This window comes from Enoplosus armatus, chromosome 15, assembly GCF_043641665.1.
Source record: "Enoplosus armatus isolate fEnoArm2 chromosome 15, fEnoArm2.hap1, whole genome shotgun sequence".
Taxonomy (NCBI): domain Eukaryota; kingdom Metazoa; phylum Chordata; class Actinopteri; order Centrarchiformes; family Enoplosidae; genus Enoplosus; species Enoplosus armatus.
The window spans coordinates 3508586-3526944 of record NC_092194.1 but is presented as its reverse complement, the minus strand read 5'-3'; the positions used below and the strand labels follow the sequence as shown (position 1 = coordinate 3526944).

The following is an 18359-nucleotide window of genomic DNA, read 5'->3' as shown; positions in this document are numbered from 1 at the left end:
ACACACACAGTGTGTCTCTTGTGGTCTTGGCTGTAGATCTGTTCTGTGCTGTGACCTACTAATCACTGAGGGACAGCATTCTTCCCTGCCACAAAACACATGAGAGGAGTCCTCTGTCCTTCCACCTGGCAGATCCTTCAGACACACACACACTGAAGGTGATGTTCCAGTGATAAACAGTTCTATATGGGCTTAACTCTTATATAATGTTGACAGAGCTATGCTTACAGTATATCCAGTCACTGTATAAGGCTAATGTCTCTGGAAAGTCTGGTCTAAATGTCATTTTGTCCAGGATTGGGTGAGAATTCTCTGTGGGTTTGTCCCTATGAGCAACACCTTTTACATTTTGTTTGTCCACTCTTTTATTAAGGTTCTCCCTTTACTTTGTCATAATATATATTGATCCAAATAAAAATCCCCTCCTAAACAAGAGGCCACAGGGCATTTATTGATTCATTTTGTGCAACAATGGATGAAAACATGTCACAATGTTACATTCACTTCGGCGAATCTTAGTTAAAGTGGTGACATCGTGTTTAATGAATTGATCAGCTCATTTCAGGAGCCGAGAACTACCTCAAGTTTCATTCAATACAACAGGAATGTGATTTCAAGGCATTAAGAGATCTTTAAAAAAACACTGGGATGTCTTAGATGTACCAGTGGTCCTCTTCTACCTAGAAAGTAATGAGGTACAATATTGGGGGAAGAAAATGGCACACTACAAGTAGGCTATGCATAACATAGCACCAATTACACTTGCCAAATGTGCAGCAAACTATTCTCATACTTCCTTATTTTCACACATACCTCTCTTTCTGCAAAACAGTGGAATTCATGCAAGGAAAGAGGATACAAGTACTTAACTTTGACCTGGACTAAAAGTGACAAATTCATTAAGAAATGTACATCATCAAAAAAAGGTCAAAGGTCAACTATTCAACTACATACATACATGTCATACATGTTTGTTATAGCTCGTCATGACCTGCATATTCAATAACACAGCCAAAGAAGTAGTTTTTCAGACAGACGAATATGACCTCCGTCTATGTTCATCGCAACAATAACAAGATATCAGATGACTCACCTCGCCATGTTTAGTATATATAGCTACCAAGAACCTTACAAGATGTCCAGTAATCACATCAAAGGAGGAAACCTTGGAACCATTTGATTGTCTTACATGCATTATTTCCCTTGAATATTGATCCAACCTGGAACTAAATCCAGGCTTCAAAACGCTTGGCCTTGTCCCTTTGTACCACCTCTGGTCCATGTTTGTTTCTTGATCGTTCGTCCACCAGTCACAGGATCTTTTCAGAGAGAGCTATACATATGCAATACCTGAAGTATCCTTAGAAATGTTGTGTTTAGGCCATCTTATTCTCAAAATGTTCCTGTTGATTTCATGTAGAGAAACACGATCAAAGTGACAGCGTTACAGGGTGGGATTACCTGAGTGTGCAATAGTGCGTCCATCAAACCAATGTCTTTTCTAGTTTCATAACAGTCACTCCTTGGTCCTGCTGCAGAAGCCACAAAAAAAGCAGCCGTCTGGGAATGATGGGGGGGGGGTTATCTGGCGGTAGATGAATTTCCTTATGAGCAGGGAGGATCCTCAGACGGGGTCAGGGGGCTACAGGGGGGCACTGTGCTCAAGGAGCGGAAAGCGAAGATGGAGGGGTCATAGGTGTACCTGGGCGGAGGACGACTGCCTGTCAGATTCTGAGGACACAGGGAGAGAGAGAAGAGTAGTCATAATGAGAAACAGACAGGATATAGGTGTTTGAATTCATCTACCTGTTGAACTTTACCCGCTGTCCTTAGTCATGGTACTATTGGTCAGTTACCGTTTTTAATTTTTGCAGCATAAATGGACAAAAAAGTGACTGAAAACCAAACCAGCAGTGGTGGGGAGATGACTGCACCTCGTTTGAACATTTTCACACAGATTTCTTTTTCATTCACACTGCAGGTCCAGTGACATAAATGCTTTTCCACTCACAGAACCTTCTTGGGGCTCTACAAGCCCTCCGTCTAAAATTAGCCCTGGTCATTTTTTCTCCCTACAGGAAACGACAGGAAATGACTTTGTTGGATTTGGCAGTGAGGCAGCACTTTCTCCAGAGCCTGATGGGGGGGGGGGGGGCAAAGTTTGTGAGAAGGTGGACTGAGAAAGATTAGGACCTTGAGACAGATTCATTGTAATAAGGATCTGATACTGTGAAAAAACTTGAGCATGTGTTTATATGGATAGCTGTATATTGTCATTGTCAACCATTACCAAACACCTCTCTGAGAACAGAGATAGATGCGTCCCTGTTACTGACGCTGAGAAAGTGCCCACTGCTGCTGGAAAAGTACCCAGTGACATCAGTGCCTATGAAATAAGGCCCCATTAACAGTGCATGTGAGGCTACAGGTGTTGCTATGGCTTCAGCCAACATCTTAAGGGATTCAGTACTGACAACTGAGCCACAGTAACACGGCAACAATTCCCAATACCACTTAGAGCCGTTTTATCCACCAATGTTTATACAAACAGGCAAAAAGTGGTGGAGAGGTGGAAAAACACATTGTGGCCCAAGAACAAGTTACAGTAAACTTGATAGACGCAAACTGTGTTAAGATGTTCTCCATATGGTAGCTGCGAGTCAGTCCAGCTGTTGGGGGAGAGTCATAGATCAGGATGGCTCCCCATCCACGTTAGCAATCCCCACAGGGTTGTCCTGTGGTCACATCTGCAGTATGACGGACATTCAGGGCCCAGGAGGGGCAAACAAAGTACAAGTCCCAGAAGTACGAGGCTCTCCGTTTGTGGAGGCATCAAAAGCGGCATTTGGAAAGCTGAGTTAAAACATCTCGCTTGTCCTGGAGCTTTAGTGGTTTGACAAAAAGACATTTAGAGTTGTTAGAATTAGTTTAGGCCCCAATCTGCACTTTTGAAAAGTTTCCACACTATGTTACAGGGCCTCTGTTAAAGGATTAGTTAAACATTTTGGAAAAAAACTTTTATTACATGATGGATTGCTGCTTGGGCCCAAGAGGTCGGGGTGGTGGTGGTGGGGGGGCTCAACTAGAGCCTCTGTATGAGGTGATTCCAACATTTCCTGTTGTAAAGTCAAAGGACTCAGTCAGATCATCCTGACCATGTTTTTTTGCTCCTGATCCCATTTAAAATAGTGTCTTTCCATACAGAGTCTGATCTGATGTTTATTTGTGTACAAAATAGAATCTATAAAAGAGGATTCCATTGATGGGTTTCTCTAATATTCCATCAAGTGCTCTATAGTGTTGTGTATTTGTGGTGAGGAGGGTCAGTGTGGGCATGCTGTGCCAGGAAGCTTTGGTAAGGAGTTGGGCAGTCTCTCTGAACAAAATATGTCTGCTAGGTAGGGGGGGGGGGGGGGGTTACTTGTCCCACAGGCCCATTGTCATAATCCGTCCATGGCTTATTCGCTTTCTTCTAGCGTTGGCTTAGCTTCGCATAAATACTGTAAACAGGGCTCTATCCAATACTAACAGAATCCACCTACCAGCATAAGCATATTTCCCAAAATGTCAGACTATTCCTGAAACATCTGTCCGTCCTGATCCTAAAACCAAAAATGCCTTAACATCACATCCAAGCCATGTAGTTTACCTCAATCAAAAATCAAAAGGGGTATGCAGCACATTTTGCTTCAATTTAGTTTTCCCGTCCACTCTCCATATCTGCACCATTCCCCCTCACCTCAATCAATCTTTGCCTTCCTCTGCACCAACTCTTTACGGTGGCTGAAACCAGACGCCATCGCTCTTGCCCGGGAAGTTCTCATCACCCCTCTCTCCTATTCACCTCCAGCCCCTAGAGGGGGAAGGCCTCAGCAGCAGCAGCGGCCAAAGCTGTGTTTTCCAACTGCTTCCACATGACCCCCTCCCCTTAAAACACACACACACACACAACCACCATCGCACACCTTCACTCCCGTAACAACTCCCATGCCTGAATGCTTGAATCCGGTGTCAAAGCTGGGGCCCCATCCAGATCCAGTGTCTGGATTCTGGCCAGGAAACAGAGGGTGGACAGATAAAAGAGAGGGAGAGGGAGAGAGAGAGAGAGGTAGCAGCAGAGAAAAGACGTAACAGAGAGAGAGAGATGGGATGGATTGCGGAACGGAGTGGCACAAAGGGTAGACAGTCAACACGAGCCTCCAAATGGCTCATCACTCCAAAGGCTCACTGTGTACTCACTTCAAGAAAAAAATCTATGAGCTGGAACATACCCAATGCCCACAGACGTCACTGACAGGGACAACAACACTACCAACTACGCCAGCGAGAACACAGGATAATGAGCAATATCTCCATGTATCAGAGGGGCTAAACAGATAGCAGCCGGCCAGGCTATAAATGGAAAATGACTTCATCCCTGGAAATACACCACAAGGGAACCGCACAACACTCCACCTCCTCTTCCTCCTCCTCAGCTCCATCTCTCATCACCGCTGACTTGTTCTTCCTAAACCACTCTCAAAGATTTTTTTTTTATTTATTTTTTTTTACATATTTGTACTGATGATACATACTTATACGGAGGATTGGAGCAACCTAGATGCTGTTACAGTTGGTGTAAGTGTGTGTGTGTGTGTGTGTGTGTGTGTGTGTGTGTGTGTGTGTGTGTACATAAACAAGTGTGTGATAAGGTTCCATTGACACTATCCCACACAACGTGATAATAACGTCACTTCTCTCACCACACTGTGCATCCTTCTGGAGCGCCCTGCTCTGTGCCAAGATGCCCAGGCTTGTTCCAGTCGACTCTCCAACATGCTTCCCTCACACACTAAAAACAAAATCAACCCATACACGGTTGCAGTGCTGAGTTGGTGGATGATTACTGGAGGTTGTGTTCGGAAAACCACCTTATAGGAAGATCAGTCGGGACACAATCTTGGGAAAATACCTTGTGTAAGCTATTTAGGCGAGTAAATGTGCACTTCTTAAGACCACTAATGGGACACGTGCAAAGGCTCAGCAATTAAAGGCTGTTGAGTGAGATCAAGAGATCAAACAAACCTGAAAAAAAGCCCATTTTTCTCCTTGTTTCTGTCTAAGTATCGCTGCAGTAAACAGTGTTTAGCTGGGCGCTGTGTGCAAAAGGAATCTGACTATCAGATTTTCAGACGTCTCAAGCATGGCTCTGTTGCGAGCAGGGCATGGGAACAAACGCTGTTGCCAGATGCCGTCCCAGTGTGCATGTTGGATTGACATCAAGGTGCTGGCGACAAGACAGGCTCGGCTGTTCACGGGGGCCGAGCAACCTTATCATTGCTGTAATAGACACCCTGATCTGGACTGCCTATTATGGGAAAATGAAATATAGAAGGAAAGGCTGTGCGAGCAAGTGTGTGTATTCACATTAATACCACTTGTACAAACAACTTATCTTCATAACAGCCATCAGAAACAGGGTTTTTTGAATATACCATAAATTTGCATTCATCACGGCAAAATACCACAAGAGGGTTTTGTTTATTTAGGGTGGGAAAGTAAGTTGAATAAAAATGAACTCACCCGAATTTTTATAGTCCGTGTTTTCCCTCCACAGTTCTTTTTCAGCAGCATTTTCTGTGGAGAACAAAAACATGACAGAGTTCATCTTCTGTTGTGCAGCAGCTTTTATGGACATCCATGACAATCTAAAAACAGTGTAAAGGTTGCATGCTTGTGCAGTTTGCACACTTTGTCTTGCACAATTCAATAAACTTTTAGTACTGTGAATCCACAAAAAGTGACTGTATGTACAAATGTCTGGATAAAGTCATGCTAGGTTTACGTGCATGTGCATTCATGTTGATTCTACTCAGGCATATTACTAAAATTCAACCATTTCAAAATCATTATTTGAACGGCAATCTTTTCATCAAAACAGCAAGTTCTGTACATTGGCAGTCAAATAACATTGAATCAGGATGATCGAGGAAGTGAGGCAAATTCAGCTGTCGCACTAAACTAAACAGTCGGTCAATGAAGCTTATGCAATATCCTGTCTCCCACTCCCCTCCATGTCCACGCAGCTCCACTATTCTCAAAAAAACAGTGGGGGTGGAGGGACCACACAATCATCGAATTGTCTCGAGTCGGGGAGGTAGCTTCTAAGGGGGAAGGGAGCACAGGAAAGAATGGAAACACAAGACTCCTGCTGTTCTGATGTGGGAGAAAGCTGGTGTGCACTTGCCCTCATGCTCACCTCCCGCCAGTCCTTATCTTTTTTTATCAATGATACTACAGTCCATGTGGCTGCGAGCTGCTTGGACTAATTCAGTCTTTCAAAAAAGTTAACAAAGATATATTTCTAACTGTACATAATTATAGTCACTCTGTATTGTTCAGTCATCAGAAATGTGATCACTTTGAAAGAACCGTAAACTTGGGATTTACATGTTTGGCCAATTTACTACAAACCTTCAATGAGTCCACATTATCTCACCCAATCCTCAAACTATCACGATAGATCATTTTCATGATCATTCATTAATTCTGTCCACCACCATCTTCTCAAAATATACATTATATATACACCCAGTCCAACAGGATGTGACTTGCTAACTAGCTCACTGTTTAGGTGAGATAGGAGTGTTGTGGTTATTCATGAAAAATACAAGGATCATGTTATCTTTATGATTGTGCTGAATGTGGGATTGTTTTATGGGGGTGGATTTAAAAGATTTTGTCTGTGTATTATTTATTCTGTTGTTGTTTCAATGACAAGAATTTGAATTGCCTTGTCATGTATGAAACCTGCTATACAAATAAAGTTGCTTTGGCTTGTCTTGTCTTGTCTACTTGTTGGTGGAGGCTATAATATAACCAGTTTATGTTTACGTCGTCTCAGACGTTGAAGCTCATCACTGAAGCATCAACACACCAGCTGATTTTTCTGCACTTCTAAATGCATGACAACACAACTGTAATCTTATTTTAATAACACGGAATGCCAAAATATAACACTGATATGAGAGATTGCTGGAAGTGAGGTAAACGAGCAGCATGCACAAATACAACAATGGTCCTTTGAGCAACCGGTGTATATGTTTTATTACATTACGTCAATGCTGATCACACCAGGGCCCGTTAGGTAACGTTGCTTCCCAATCACTTGCCTCAGATAGTCCTGGATCAGTAGTGTCCAAAGAGGAGTTTGGAGTTTGGGAACCACATGGACTTTGACATTGTTTCAACATTCTCCCAACAATATAGGGAATAGTTGAGTCTGAAAATGATTTCTCTCTTTGTTAGTAAATGGAGACTTGATCACAGGTTTAACTCCCCTCACTGTTTTCATCAATCCTCTTCACCAACTCATAACAAAAACCTTCTCATCTGAGGTCCCAATAGAAAATAATTAAACTAATGGGAGTCTGTGGTCTAAAATGAACGTTTGTAGAAGCATGGGATAGAAAATGTTTAATAATCCATCCTAGATAGCAGTTGTGCACTGCTCATCTACCTTCCACACATGTAACACAGAATTCCCCTGGTTTTAACACCTTTAAATTGCTTTTTTTAAAAGGAGCCAGCTTGTCATCTTTCTTTTTAAGGTTTAAACTCCAGAACAGCATACATGAAAGAAATCACATGGTGACGTGCAGAAGTTGAGGCGCACTTTGTGACTGGAAGTTGTCCAGCTAAAGGGTTAATGGGAGACTGAGGGCTGTGTCTGCTAGCTACCTCTGTTGGCCCCCTATTGTATTCCCTGCAGCACCTCCCATTCCACTTGACTGAGTGTGCACACACTCTCACACATGCAGACACACTCACACTGTGGCAACAGACACACATTGACACTGCAACAAACTCACAGGCAGGAGGATGTACACATGCAGACACAAAACGACCAGCAGGGTGATAGACGCGTACCCCAGCCCCGCGCACACACACACACACACACACACACACACACACGCTCTTCCTCTTTTTTTCTCTTCACCCCTCTCATTGCTGCCCGCTGTCTTTCATCATCTGTTCTTTCCCTCTAAAAACCCCATGGACATATGGACCCCTGAAACCCGCAGTTTCTCTCTCTGCAAACACACTCACACATACACACACCCTTTCCCATCCACGGTGTGGGCCAACAAGTCTATTGGATTTTAATGATTAGTGGACCAGCTTCTCCATGACTCATTAGTGGCTGTCGTTTTTCTGTTGTTTATTTAATCCTCTCCTTCTGCCTCCACCCCTCCATCGTTTCCCCTCGCTTGCCAGCCTTTGTGAGAAACGAGGGCGGACATCTGCCGTCCGTGCCTCCCTCTCCTTCATCCCTCTCCAGCCAGACCACCGTGGTGGCGAGCGTCCGGCTATGGAAAGGGAAGACTTTGTTTGCTTGTGCGAGTGTGTGTGTGTGTGTAGGGGAGCCGGTTAGACTGCAGGGACATCATTGTATTTTTGGACCAAATCCTCGGCCCGACATAACTGAGTTGTTCAGGGGTGTAGTGTAACGGTCATCTTCTGTTTGGTCCTTTTAACATGTTCAGTGGAATACACATATTGCTACAGTGGCAAGTTAAACATCAAATTACATGTAACAACTGTGTTGATATTGCTGAGAAATATACTTTTAATTAATGGTGAAATAAGGTTTAAGACATGAAAAGGTGTCCTGTGAGTGCTTTTGTATTTGTAAGTATTTGGGGGAAGAAAATTCATTTGGCTAATAGGATTACCATACCACCTTGTCAGGTAGTGAAGACAATACATAATGCATAATGTAACTTTTGTACCCTGGTTATCCAGAATTATGGTGTTCTCCAAGCTAAACATCCTACTGAGAGTAAAGGACAGTAAAATTTCCATTTTATGCTACTTTATACTTCTACTCCACATTTATTTGACAGCAACTCATATGTTTGACAGCAATAGTTACTTTACTAAATAAGATACAAAACATATGATGAGTTTATAAAATATGATGCACTGCAAATTAGCTCCACCTCGACTGGCTACAACATTTACATGCTACTTACACATTAAGCAATTTAATAATCAGTAATAATAATCCAATAATATAATAGTGTAATAGTATTCCACTCACAGGGGCCATTTTCAGCATTGAGTACTTGTAGTTTTGACTCTGTTATATTTTGTATATTTGTTTTTATATAGGATTCATACTTTTTATACTATATAGTATTTTTACAGTGTGGAATTATGACTTTTACTTAGATAAAGCATCTGAATATTTCCTCCAACATTGTCATATTGTTAATAATGTTATCTAATAATATGTTAATGATTAAAAGCCAAATTAGCAGCCCCTACACAAAGTGCAGTGTTCATTACACCCTGGTTGAAAGTGTTGGACGGAACAAACAACTTAGTGATGACTTTCATGAAAATGTGCCTATTACACCATATGATATCTTGCAAAGCTGACATTTTGGGCTAGTAAATAAAAAGTCATGAGCTATTTAACCGTGGCTTGGACTACTAACCTGTTGCATTTTCTCCAGGTCCAGACTGGGCCTCCCCAGCTCCCCACCGTAACTGTGCCGATACTTTCTATAAGGTGCTGTCTGGTCAAAGTGGGTCAAAATGATGGGTCGTACCACTGGCTGCACCACCTGCAGCTGAAAGCGCATGGGGGGTGGCTTGAGGCTACGTGGTGGGCTAGAGCTGAAGAGTACGGGACTGGGGGAGGCAGCCAAGCAAGCACCCGGCTCAATCAGCGGCCTGGTGGAGGCGGCCGGAGACCCACAGCCACAGAGGTCCCGCACCTCCTCATCACTGGAGGCGCTGCTGTGGTGATCGCTGTGGCGCTGGGGAAGAGCCGACACCCACTTCCTGCTGTCACCGCAGCTGATTCGCTCGAGCTCTTCCTCTGAAGAGTGGCGATCCAGATTGGCATCTAAGAGGAGGCGGAGGCGTCGTAACCGGGCTGGAGAGAGGGGACCCTGATTGTGCTGCTGGCTTGTGGCCAAGGGGGTGAGGGCACCATTTCTCCGTCTCTCTAAAGGAGTTGATAAACAGGAAATTGTCAAAGGAGTAGGTGGAGACATGGTTGCAAAAGAGTCTCTCATCTACAAGCATACTATCTGTTGACTTGAAACATGTAATTATAACGTGTGAGAATCAAGAAGTGATGTGGAAGATCATCATCTATTTAAAACTAAAATAATCTTACCTCTGTCAATCTGTGCAAGCTCCTGGTTCTCCCCCTCTGAGTCATCACTCTCCCCTCCCTCTCCACTGCCATGGTAAGAAATCTGGAAAAAGGATTGAGCTCATACTGTAGGTCAAATATGCCATATGGTAACACCTCAACATTTTAACCCTGACATTGGTAAAATTTCATAAAAAGCATTCCAAAAATATCAGTCTTTTCTCTTTTTTTCAAGTAAAAAAAAGTCAAAATTTATGCCCCAGGGTCAATTATGAAGGATGTTTTCAATTTTTGTATAAATGAAGTCCTAAGAATTTGTCTGAATTTCTTCTGAAATCAACTGTTGCATGGTCATTTCTACAGTTACATACAGTATAGATGCTTAAAGTCACAAAATGCAGGACTAGTTGAGTCACGCTTCTGTCTAAATTAAGCTCAGGCTACTTTCTTTTCCCACAACCCGAACCAGTCTGTCTGTTTAAAATCAATTCCTCATCTACACCAGTAGCAACAATACAGATACCCTGCAGACTGCAACGCTAAGAGTTAAGTAATGCGCCTCACACTCAGTAATTACCACTCCGAGGCCTCGCTGAGCAGCTGCCATCTGTGCTTGTGCGTGTGTATGCTTACACACATACATCCACACAAACATACAGTGTCCTCCCTTCTACTCTCTAATACACACACACACACACACACACACACACACACCTCCTCTTCTTTCTGAAGCTCTTCAAAAAGAGGGAAAAAGGGAGAGAGGAGCCAGGGCCTCTGAGCCCAATGAGGGCAGACAGTATTCAATTCAATTCAAGTGTGAATTCCAATGTATAATTTCACACTGTGTATTTTGGTAAAAAAAAAAAAATCAAAAGGCTATCACATAGCTGTGTCTCACTTTTTTTCATTTTAAATGTCAATTGTCAACATTTCCTATCATCACCAACTGTAGCTGATATATGTAGTTTACTAAAATGACTACAAAATCAATGCATATTTTCATAGGATCCTATATATGTAGTTTAATGTAGACATTCAGCATGTTATGTAGGTTTTATGATTTGCACCTAGAGAAAAAATGGCATACTTTGGCATGACTCACATCAGAATACCAAAAAAGGCTAAACAAAACATTGGAAACAGTCTTCCCATACAGATTTGTGGTGCAGCACAGTACTGAATACTAAATTTCAAAGTATCAAATAGCACAGTAAAGGATATACATGTAGCCTCATTTTTCAGGGTAGAATAAGAGTATTGACACTATTGATGGAAATATGTGGATGAGGCCTGAGAGCAGCCTTCTTGCTTTTCAATGGTACACAAACTGTGGGATAGATTCTCAATGAACAGGCCCAGAGCCAGTGTACAAGACAAAAAAAAAAATCCCTGGCTCTCAAGTTAAACAGCGTCGCTTCATGAACTCCATAGGAAAATTACACTGAGGAATAACTGTGGGAAGGAAATGTATTTTGGCAAGTGGCTGGCTCAGGGCTTCAGCTACACCGTACACTCCAGCGAGTTATTGTTGGGCAGCATCCATGAAACAGCTGAAATCCTATGAAAAAAAGTCACTGATGCAGGATACTGAGAATGAAGAGATGCTGGTGTTTCATAAAATGTCTTAATTGTATTCAGAAGAGACATGGGTTCAGTCTGAGACATTTAAATCTGTATTTACACTCAGTGAGATCATCAGGATGATTACTCGATATTTACAGAAGTTTCTCCACAAAGCAATTGTTGTCTGTGCAACTATAAGCTGACAGTAAAGATTGGGCCCTCAGGGACTGCCTCAGAGGTTGTTGTTGATGGATCAGAGGACAACAGAAATGTAGCACACGTGTAGCTCACTTGTAGGATATGGGCTGATGTCTAACACTGAAATAAACGACTTGTTAATGCGCTTCATGCTGTCACAACACACTGTAATAACTGCATATCTCAGTCACTAAAGCATAACAACTGTTGTGAGTTTTAGTGCCTGACACAACAGCCTTCTACCTTCAGTGACTTCCTTACTTCACCGGCGCACAGATATACTGTCATCACTGTAACACTAACCACCACTTGAATAGATTGTACACTATCTGAGAAATTACTACTTATGCAAAGCAGGTCCGTGTCAACAGACCATAAAAGAATTCAGCCATGCAAATCTCATCTGGGAGTGTAAAGCAAAGACTGAGTACGTGTGCAAGTATTTGAATAAGTTTCACTCCCAATACTGGTTTAGATCCTCAGTCTAGCGTGGGTTTTCTATACAGTGAAAACCTGAGAGAGGTCATGACATTTGATCAGTTATCTAATATCAAAATGTAAGAAATTGTTGTTACAAATGACAGTTTGAGTGTGTGTGAGAGAGCAAGAGCACTTTGCATGTATTTTTCCTCATCTAATACGGTCATTGCTTTAGCATGGCTAGCTATAACAAATGTTAGACTCTGCCTGAGTGGCATTCAAACCAACATCCTCATCATTCCAGCTCCACAATATGGTGTTAAGTGGATGTTTTAGTGTAATTTCACCTAAAAATACACAAAATATACTATTATTGAAAAGCTGACGCACAATACTTCACTTGTAGTCTGCATTTTACCCTCACAAGTTTAGCAGCTGGATGTAAAAGTGCGTGATGACTTAAAAGTGCGTGATGACTTATAGAACCTTAAAGGACAAACATTTCTTCTTGTTCCTTGTCACTTCCAGTTTTGTATAATACTGTGGTTAAGCCTGGATTGCACCACTCCTACCTGGATAGGCTGCCTCATAGTATAATCTCTGCAGCTAAGCATCAATACTGCCTTTCCAGAAGTTTTTCCAGAACATTCACTGTTGTAAACTGGCACCTCAGTATTTGTGCAGAGGCACAGCTCAATGCAATAGACCTAAATGTGCTCTGCAGAGAGTTGATGTGCATACGAGAAACATATTTATGCTACAAGTTAAGGAGCGACATGCAAGGGAGAGAGGACACAATATATCCCAATCAGATGTTCAATCAAGACCACCCACAGTCACACCCTTCCCCACACGCTTATTAGTCATTAGCATCGTATTCACAGAGAAAACAAACCGTGGGGAAGGAGACGTGTTAAGCTGGAAACAAGTGTGAAAATGGCATTTTAAATGCTAAGTGACCCTCCACTGCTGCTTCCACATTAGTGTACTGGATGTATCTCTGTAATAACTTTAATTACAATTAAAAATAATAACTTTGAATGATTACATAATTTTCAAGTCAATCACTTTCATCATCTTGTCCAACTACTAAATTTGGCTCCACTGCTAACTTGGATGACACATATTCCGATGATGTTTGAGGTGGGGAGAGCAACATGGGCCTGCAGTGCACCTGAGTAACACTGCACCAAACTGGATTGGAAGGTCTTTCCATCTTTTTCTCACACTTTCACACACCAACCAAAGAACGGTACAGTATACTTATGTTCATAATCCTTACTATTGATAAGCTAATCAAATCTACAATTATGCAATGTAATACAAAGTTCAATCTTATATCCGAATACCAACTGTGATATGATTTGCTGTGCATAACTCCAGAGATAATTCTCAGAAGATGTGTAAAAAAAAAGTGACAAGGAGACAAAACGACATGCCAGTCCTTATAATTTGGATTTATAGGAATTGTGCAGAAGTATTTTTTTCTGAGAAAAATGCACAGCATAACATTTTTTAATCTATATTATAGTTTTACACCAGTCTATAAAGGAAAATAATTGCAGACTATGTGATATCATTCAGCGAGCTGAGGCACATGAGCAAAGTGAATGTGACACTGCATGAATAAAGCATAAAAACTGCTTTTGTGCATACATGCAAAGACAGACAAAGAATTGTGTGTTTGTGTGTCAAGAACAGTTGAATGAAATCCTTGTCAGTCCCTTGCATCGCTGAGCAGCTTGCTAAGCTGGATCAATGGCAATGTCACAGCGTACACACACACCACCCAGTTCACACACATATCAGCTTTGCTCTGTCCTTCCACACTGACATGGACACTGTCACACTCCATTCCCCTTCTCGTGAAGACACACGACAAAGGGTCAGAGATGGTTGATTCTCTTTCCCTCACACTCCAGTGGATCTTCCCCATAGTGTAGCATGAGTAGTCTTGATTAGTGTAAGATCCCTGGATAGGCACTGCAACAGGGCCTGAGAGACATTTAGCCTCTTTTCAACTATCCTGAAATAGTCGTTCAACCCTCGATCACAGAGAGAGCACTGCAGACTTCAAACTCAAATATATTATCTGAGTAACTTGTGAAAAAGACGACAACATAGAAGATAATTATACTACACAAAATTCTCGAACTAAATCCACCAGAACCAAAATCTGAATTCTGCTTTATTAGTCTTTATTCAAAACAATGGATGTCAAAATTCAGCCATAATGAAAACATGCACTGAAACACGGTTCAGACCTGGGTCATCAATGACTGTTTCCTGAGGGGGCTCACTTAGAATACAACCAACCCAACCAGCAAACCTGCAAATAACTAAACATATGACGATCTACCCCTTTAATGTTTTACAGATTTGAGCCTTAACAACACTGTTGGTTAATTTTAAAGGGACTCATCACAAGATGCGTTTACTTGTCATGAGGACGGAATTATATTCAGTCCGTAAAAACTGTTACAAAATGTCTTTTGTGGCTTTTGTTACAAGCTGGTGCTACAAACTTTGCTACACGCATGTTGGGGACTACATATATATAACTTTGTGGAAGTGTGCTACTAAATCCCTGGAGTACCCCTTTAAAGGATAGTTCCAATTTATTACAACTTGTGTCTTATATTCATAGCTTTGGCCATCATTCCTAGCAGTAATAATAACTTTGTATTAACCAAAGTAGTTGCGGAGATTTAGGAACCCAACGACATTGCTAAGAATTCAGTCTGTTGTAAACATCCATTGCAGTTTACAGACTTTCTGACTTCCTTTAGTCAGAAAGTCGATGTGATGTTGCTGTGTTCCCAGACACCGGAAAGGTGATTCACTGGTTGTTTCCATTCCATTCCATTGTATGGTGCAGGTCCTGGAGTTTTAAAACAGGTACAAGGGTTGCTTACAAAGATAAACTCTGGCAACGAAAAGGTCCATTATGATGTGTTTTCACACATTGATTCAACAAGCAGTGCTGTTTCCAGTGGTAATTCTGGATAGTACCAGTTTCAGAGATACAAGGCTTGGCTTGAAGAAGTCTTGTGCATCAGGCTAGGAGGGTGCAAGCAACAGGCCTAGTCACTACTCACAATTCACTTTTCCCATCACGCTAACCACTTTGAGCAGAAAGAATCTTACCACTGAGCAGAGTTACAAACACAAACAAAAGTAGACAACAGGGATGGCACACTTTCCCCTGTATCCTCGGCCAGGCCTTTGATCGGACGCACTCTGGCACAAAATGGCTGCCATGCGACTATACAGTTGGTTGACGCACAACATTGTTGTGGATGGAGCAAGTTAGTGACCCATGCAGGATACGATTCACCCCTCTGCTCACCAAAAAAAGAGGCATTATCCAAACTGAGCAGGCAGTAACAATTGAGGAGCACTTGCATGGATTCTGTTGTGGAAAATTGGAGGGTAAAGATGTAGATGTCGGGACAATAATAGCTTGCCACAATAAGGTTTTTACTGAAATGTTTGGGGTTTTTTCTAGTCTTTGTGTGCATCTAAATGAGCTTCCGTTGCCAACCCCCTGCCCACCACACGCACAGCTATTTCGACAAACTACATGGCCCTTCTCTCTATAGATGAAGAACCAGGACTAGTTTCACAGCTATGAATGTCAAACAGATTATCCTCACAAGAGAGCTGTGGACAATGAATGTGGACACATTATTACTTTCTCAAATGACAAACAGCTGAACTACAGTTTATGAGTCAATGAGAGTCCATCTGCGAGTGGGAGAGTTTGTTGACATGCCACATGTTTGCTGGTGTGTTTGTGTAGCAGTGTGGGTCTCCGGTTTCTTCTTGTAAACATCTGGCTTGGGTCCTGTAAGCCAGGAAGAGTAAATTCCCTCTAAACATGGTAATGAATGGGCTGAGGTGCTCAGAAGGCCAGAAAATGCCCACAAACAACATATGCTTGAATATCAGAACACACACAGGCAGGCAATTTCCACAGAGAAGCTGCTACAGTATGTTGTCTGTCTCGTGGTGTGTGTGTGTGTGTGTGTGTGTGTGTGTTTGTGAAAGAGAAAGAGAAAGGCTGTTAATGAACTCACGATAACCCCGTTCAAGGAAGGTTACAGCCAGCTTACAGTGTTTAAGCTGCGTAGTCAACTGGCCTACAACTGAACAAGTCACAAGATAAAAGCAAAGCCACGCTGCTCGCAAACAATCTCATTTCTTCTAATCTCTACTGTACTGTGTATTTTCGTGCAATAACTTGTGTACTGACAGATACAACATATGTCTTTCAACAATGTTACAATAGGAATAGCATTCAAACAGTAAGTGACTGAGTCAAACTTACCTTCAGCTGGAAAGGATGTATCTCATTGAGTGAATGTCTTCTTAGCTTCTTTGTCAGCGTCTTTAGCATTTTCTGCGTGGCTTATGGCTTATCCCCTGCAATTACGTTCTTATTACGGTTTCTTATGTGACGTTCACGACAACTTCATTAGCTAACATGAGCGGCTTCACACATTCAAAAGAAGGCACACGGGACTTTTACTTGACTGCAAACTGTGCCAAACACACACACAACAACATAAAAAAGCAGCCTGGGCAGCCGCACGCTCTAGCTTCAAGTTAGCTCGTGCCGACAAAACAAATGATACACCGAAATTCGCTAAACTGCGTAGATGTGGCTTGTTTTCAGCGGCCGCACGTCGCAAACTTGTTATTTTCGAGTTCATTAGAGTCTCCGTTCTTGTGGAAAGTCTTTTTTCCTTTTCCTTGGGCGGCTCTGGAAGACGGCTCACTCGCCGTGGCCTCGGCTTAATTCCAGAGCTCAATTCAAAGGAGTTTTGGAAAATATTAAAAATAATATCAACTTGTTCGCATTCAGACACGCACACACGCACACTCACACACATACACACAACCAAATGCATACCAGCTACACGAACTCACGGGGTGCTCCTCCAGCTGGAGCGTATCGCCCTCTGATTGGCTGTACCGCTGAGTGATGTCATATATTTCTCCCGAGGAGGAGGGCTGAGAGTTAAAGCCACATTATCTTGACAGTCTGCTTCCTCTTTTAATTTTAGGCTAATCATTTATAGCCCCTGCTTTTCATCAAGTGAGTTTGCAGCCATTATATCCTTACTTTCACTCACTTAAATACGTAATCAACTGACATTTTTCACAACAGACATATTGACACAATATTGTAATTGTAATTAATAACATAAATGATGGCTGCGTTTCATTTACGTGGTATTGCATTACTAGGACACTTAAATAGAAAAAAAAAGTTATGCTGTTATTGTTATTGGATTATTATTACTGCTGCATTGCTGTGTAGGTAGCATTTTACTTTTATATTTGGTCAGGTAGAGCTAATTTTAAGTATTTTGTACACTGGTGGGCAGTTTAATCTATGCATCACATTTTATTAACTCTTTTATTAGATCCTAATTTGTAAAGTAACAAAAAAAAACAACTGTAGCTGTCAAATACAATCAAAAGGACAATATTTCCCACTAACTGCAGTAGAAGTATCAGTTCGCATGGAATGGAAATACTCGAGTAAAATACAAGTACCTTATATTTGTTTGAATACATTTTTTTACGATTGCGATTTACCACATATTATGAAGCTTTCAACTGGGCATGAAAGGGGCTTATAGTACTAATGTTAGTAATAGTGCTATACACTTGATTTGATTCATTATCAAACCATCTTAATTAACTTTTACAGCCTTATCGGTTTTCACGAGCTTGTGATATGAACTGAACACAAATCATTTACCCAAATAGGGGCTGATCTTGCCTGCAAGAGGGACATTTCTTGTCAAAAACAAATTGTGTTCATTTCCACTGTTGTCTTACATGAATTTACATCAAAGACACATTTTCCTTTTCTCTAACCCCAAGCTCTTGCAGTTCCTTAAGTCTTTGAATTGTATTGTCACTGTAATTTAATTCAGAGTCATTACCCAAATAAGTGAATAGATAAAGATGTTATACCCCAAGGTTTCCCTCTTTTTACTATCTCAGGGTACAG

At 41.7% G+C, this 18359-nt stretch overlaps 1 protein-coding gene across 1 annotated transcript; it reads right to left on the bottom strand.

Annotated features, from left to right (window-relative positions):
• Positions 1-430: 430 nt before the first annotated feature.
• Positions 431-17178, bottom strand: LOC139297752 (uncharacterized). Its single transcript, XM_070920542.1, has 5 exons — positions 16662-17178; positions 10172-10253; positions 9483-9997; positions 5563-5616; positions 431-1731 (listed from the first exon to the last, which is right to left on the bottom strand). The coding sequence occupies exons 1-5, from the start codon at positions 16728-16730 to the stop codon at positions 1606-1608; spliced, it is 846 nt and encodes a 281-aa protein (XP_070776643.1). The 5' UTR covers positions 16731-17178; the 3' UTR covers positions 431-1605.
• Between the last annotated feature and the right edge of the window lie 1181 nt (positions 17179-18359).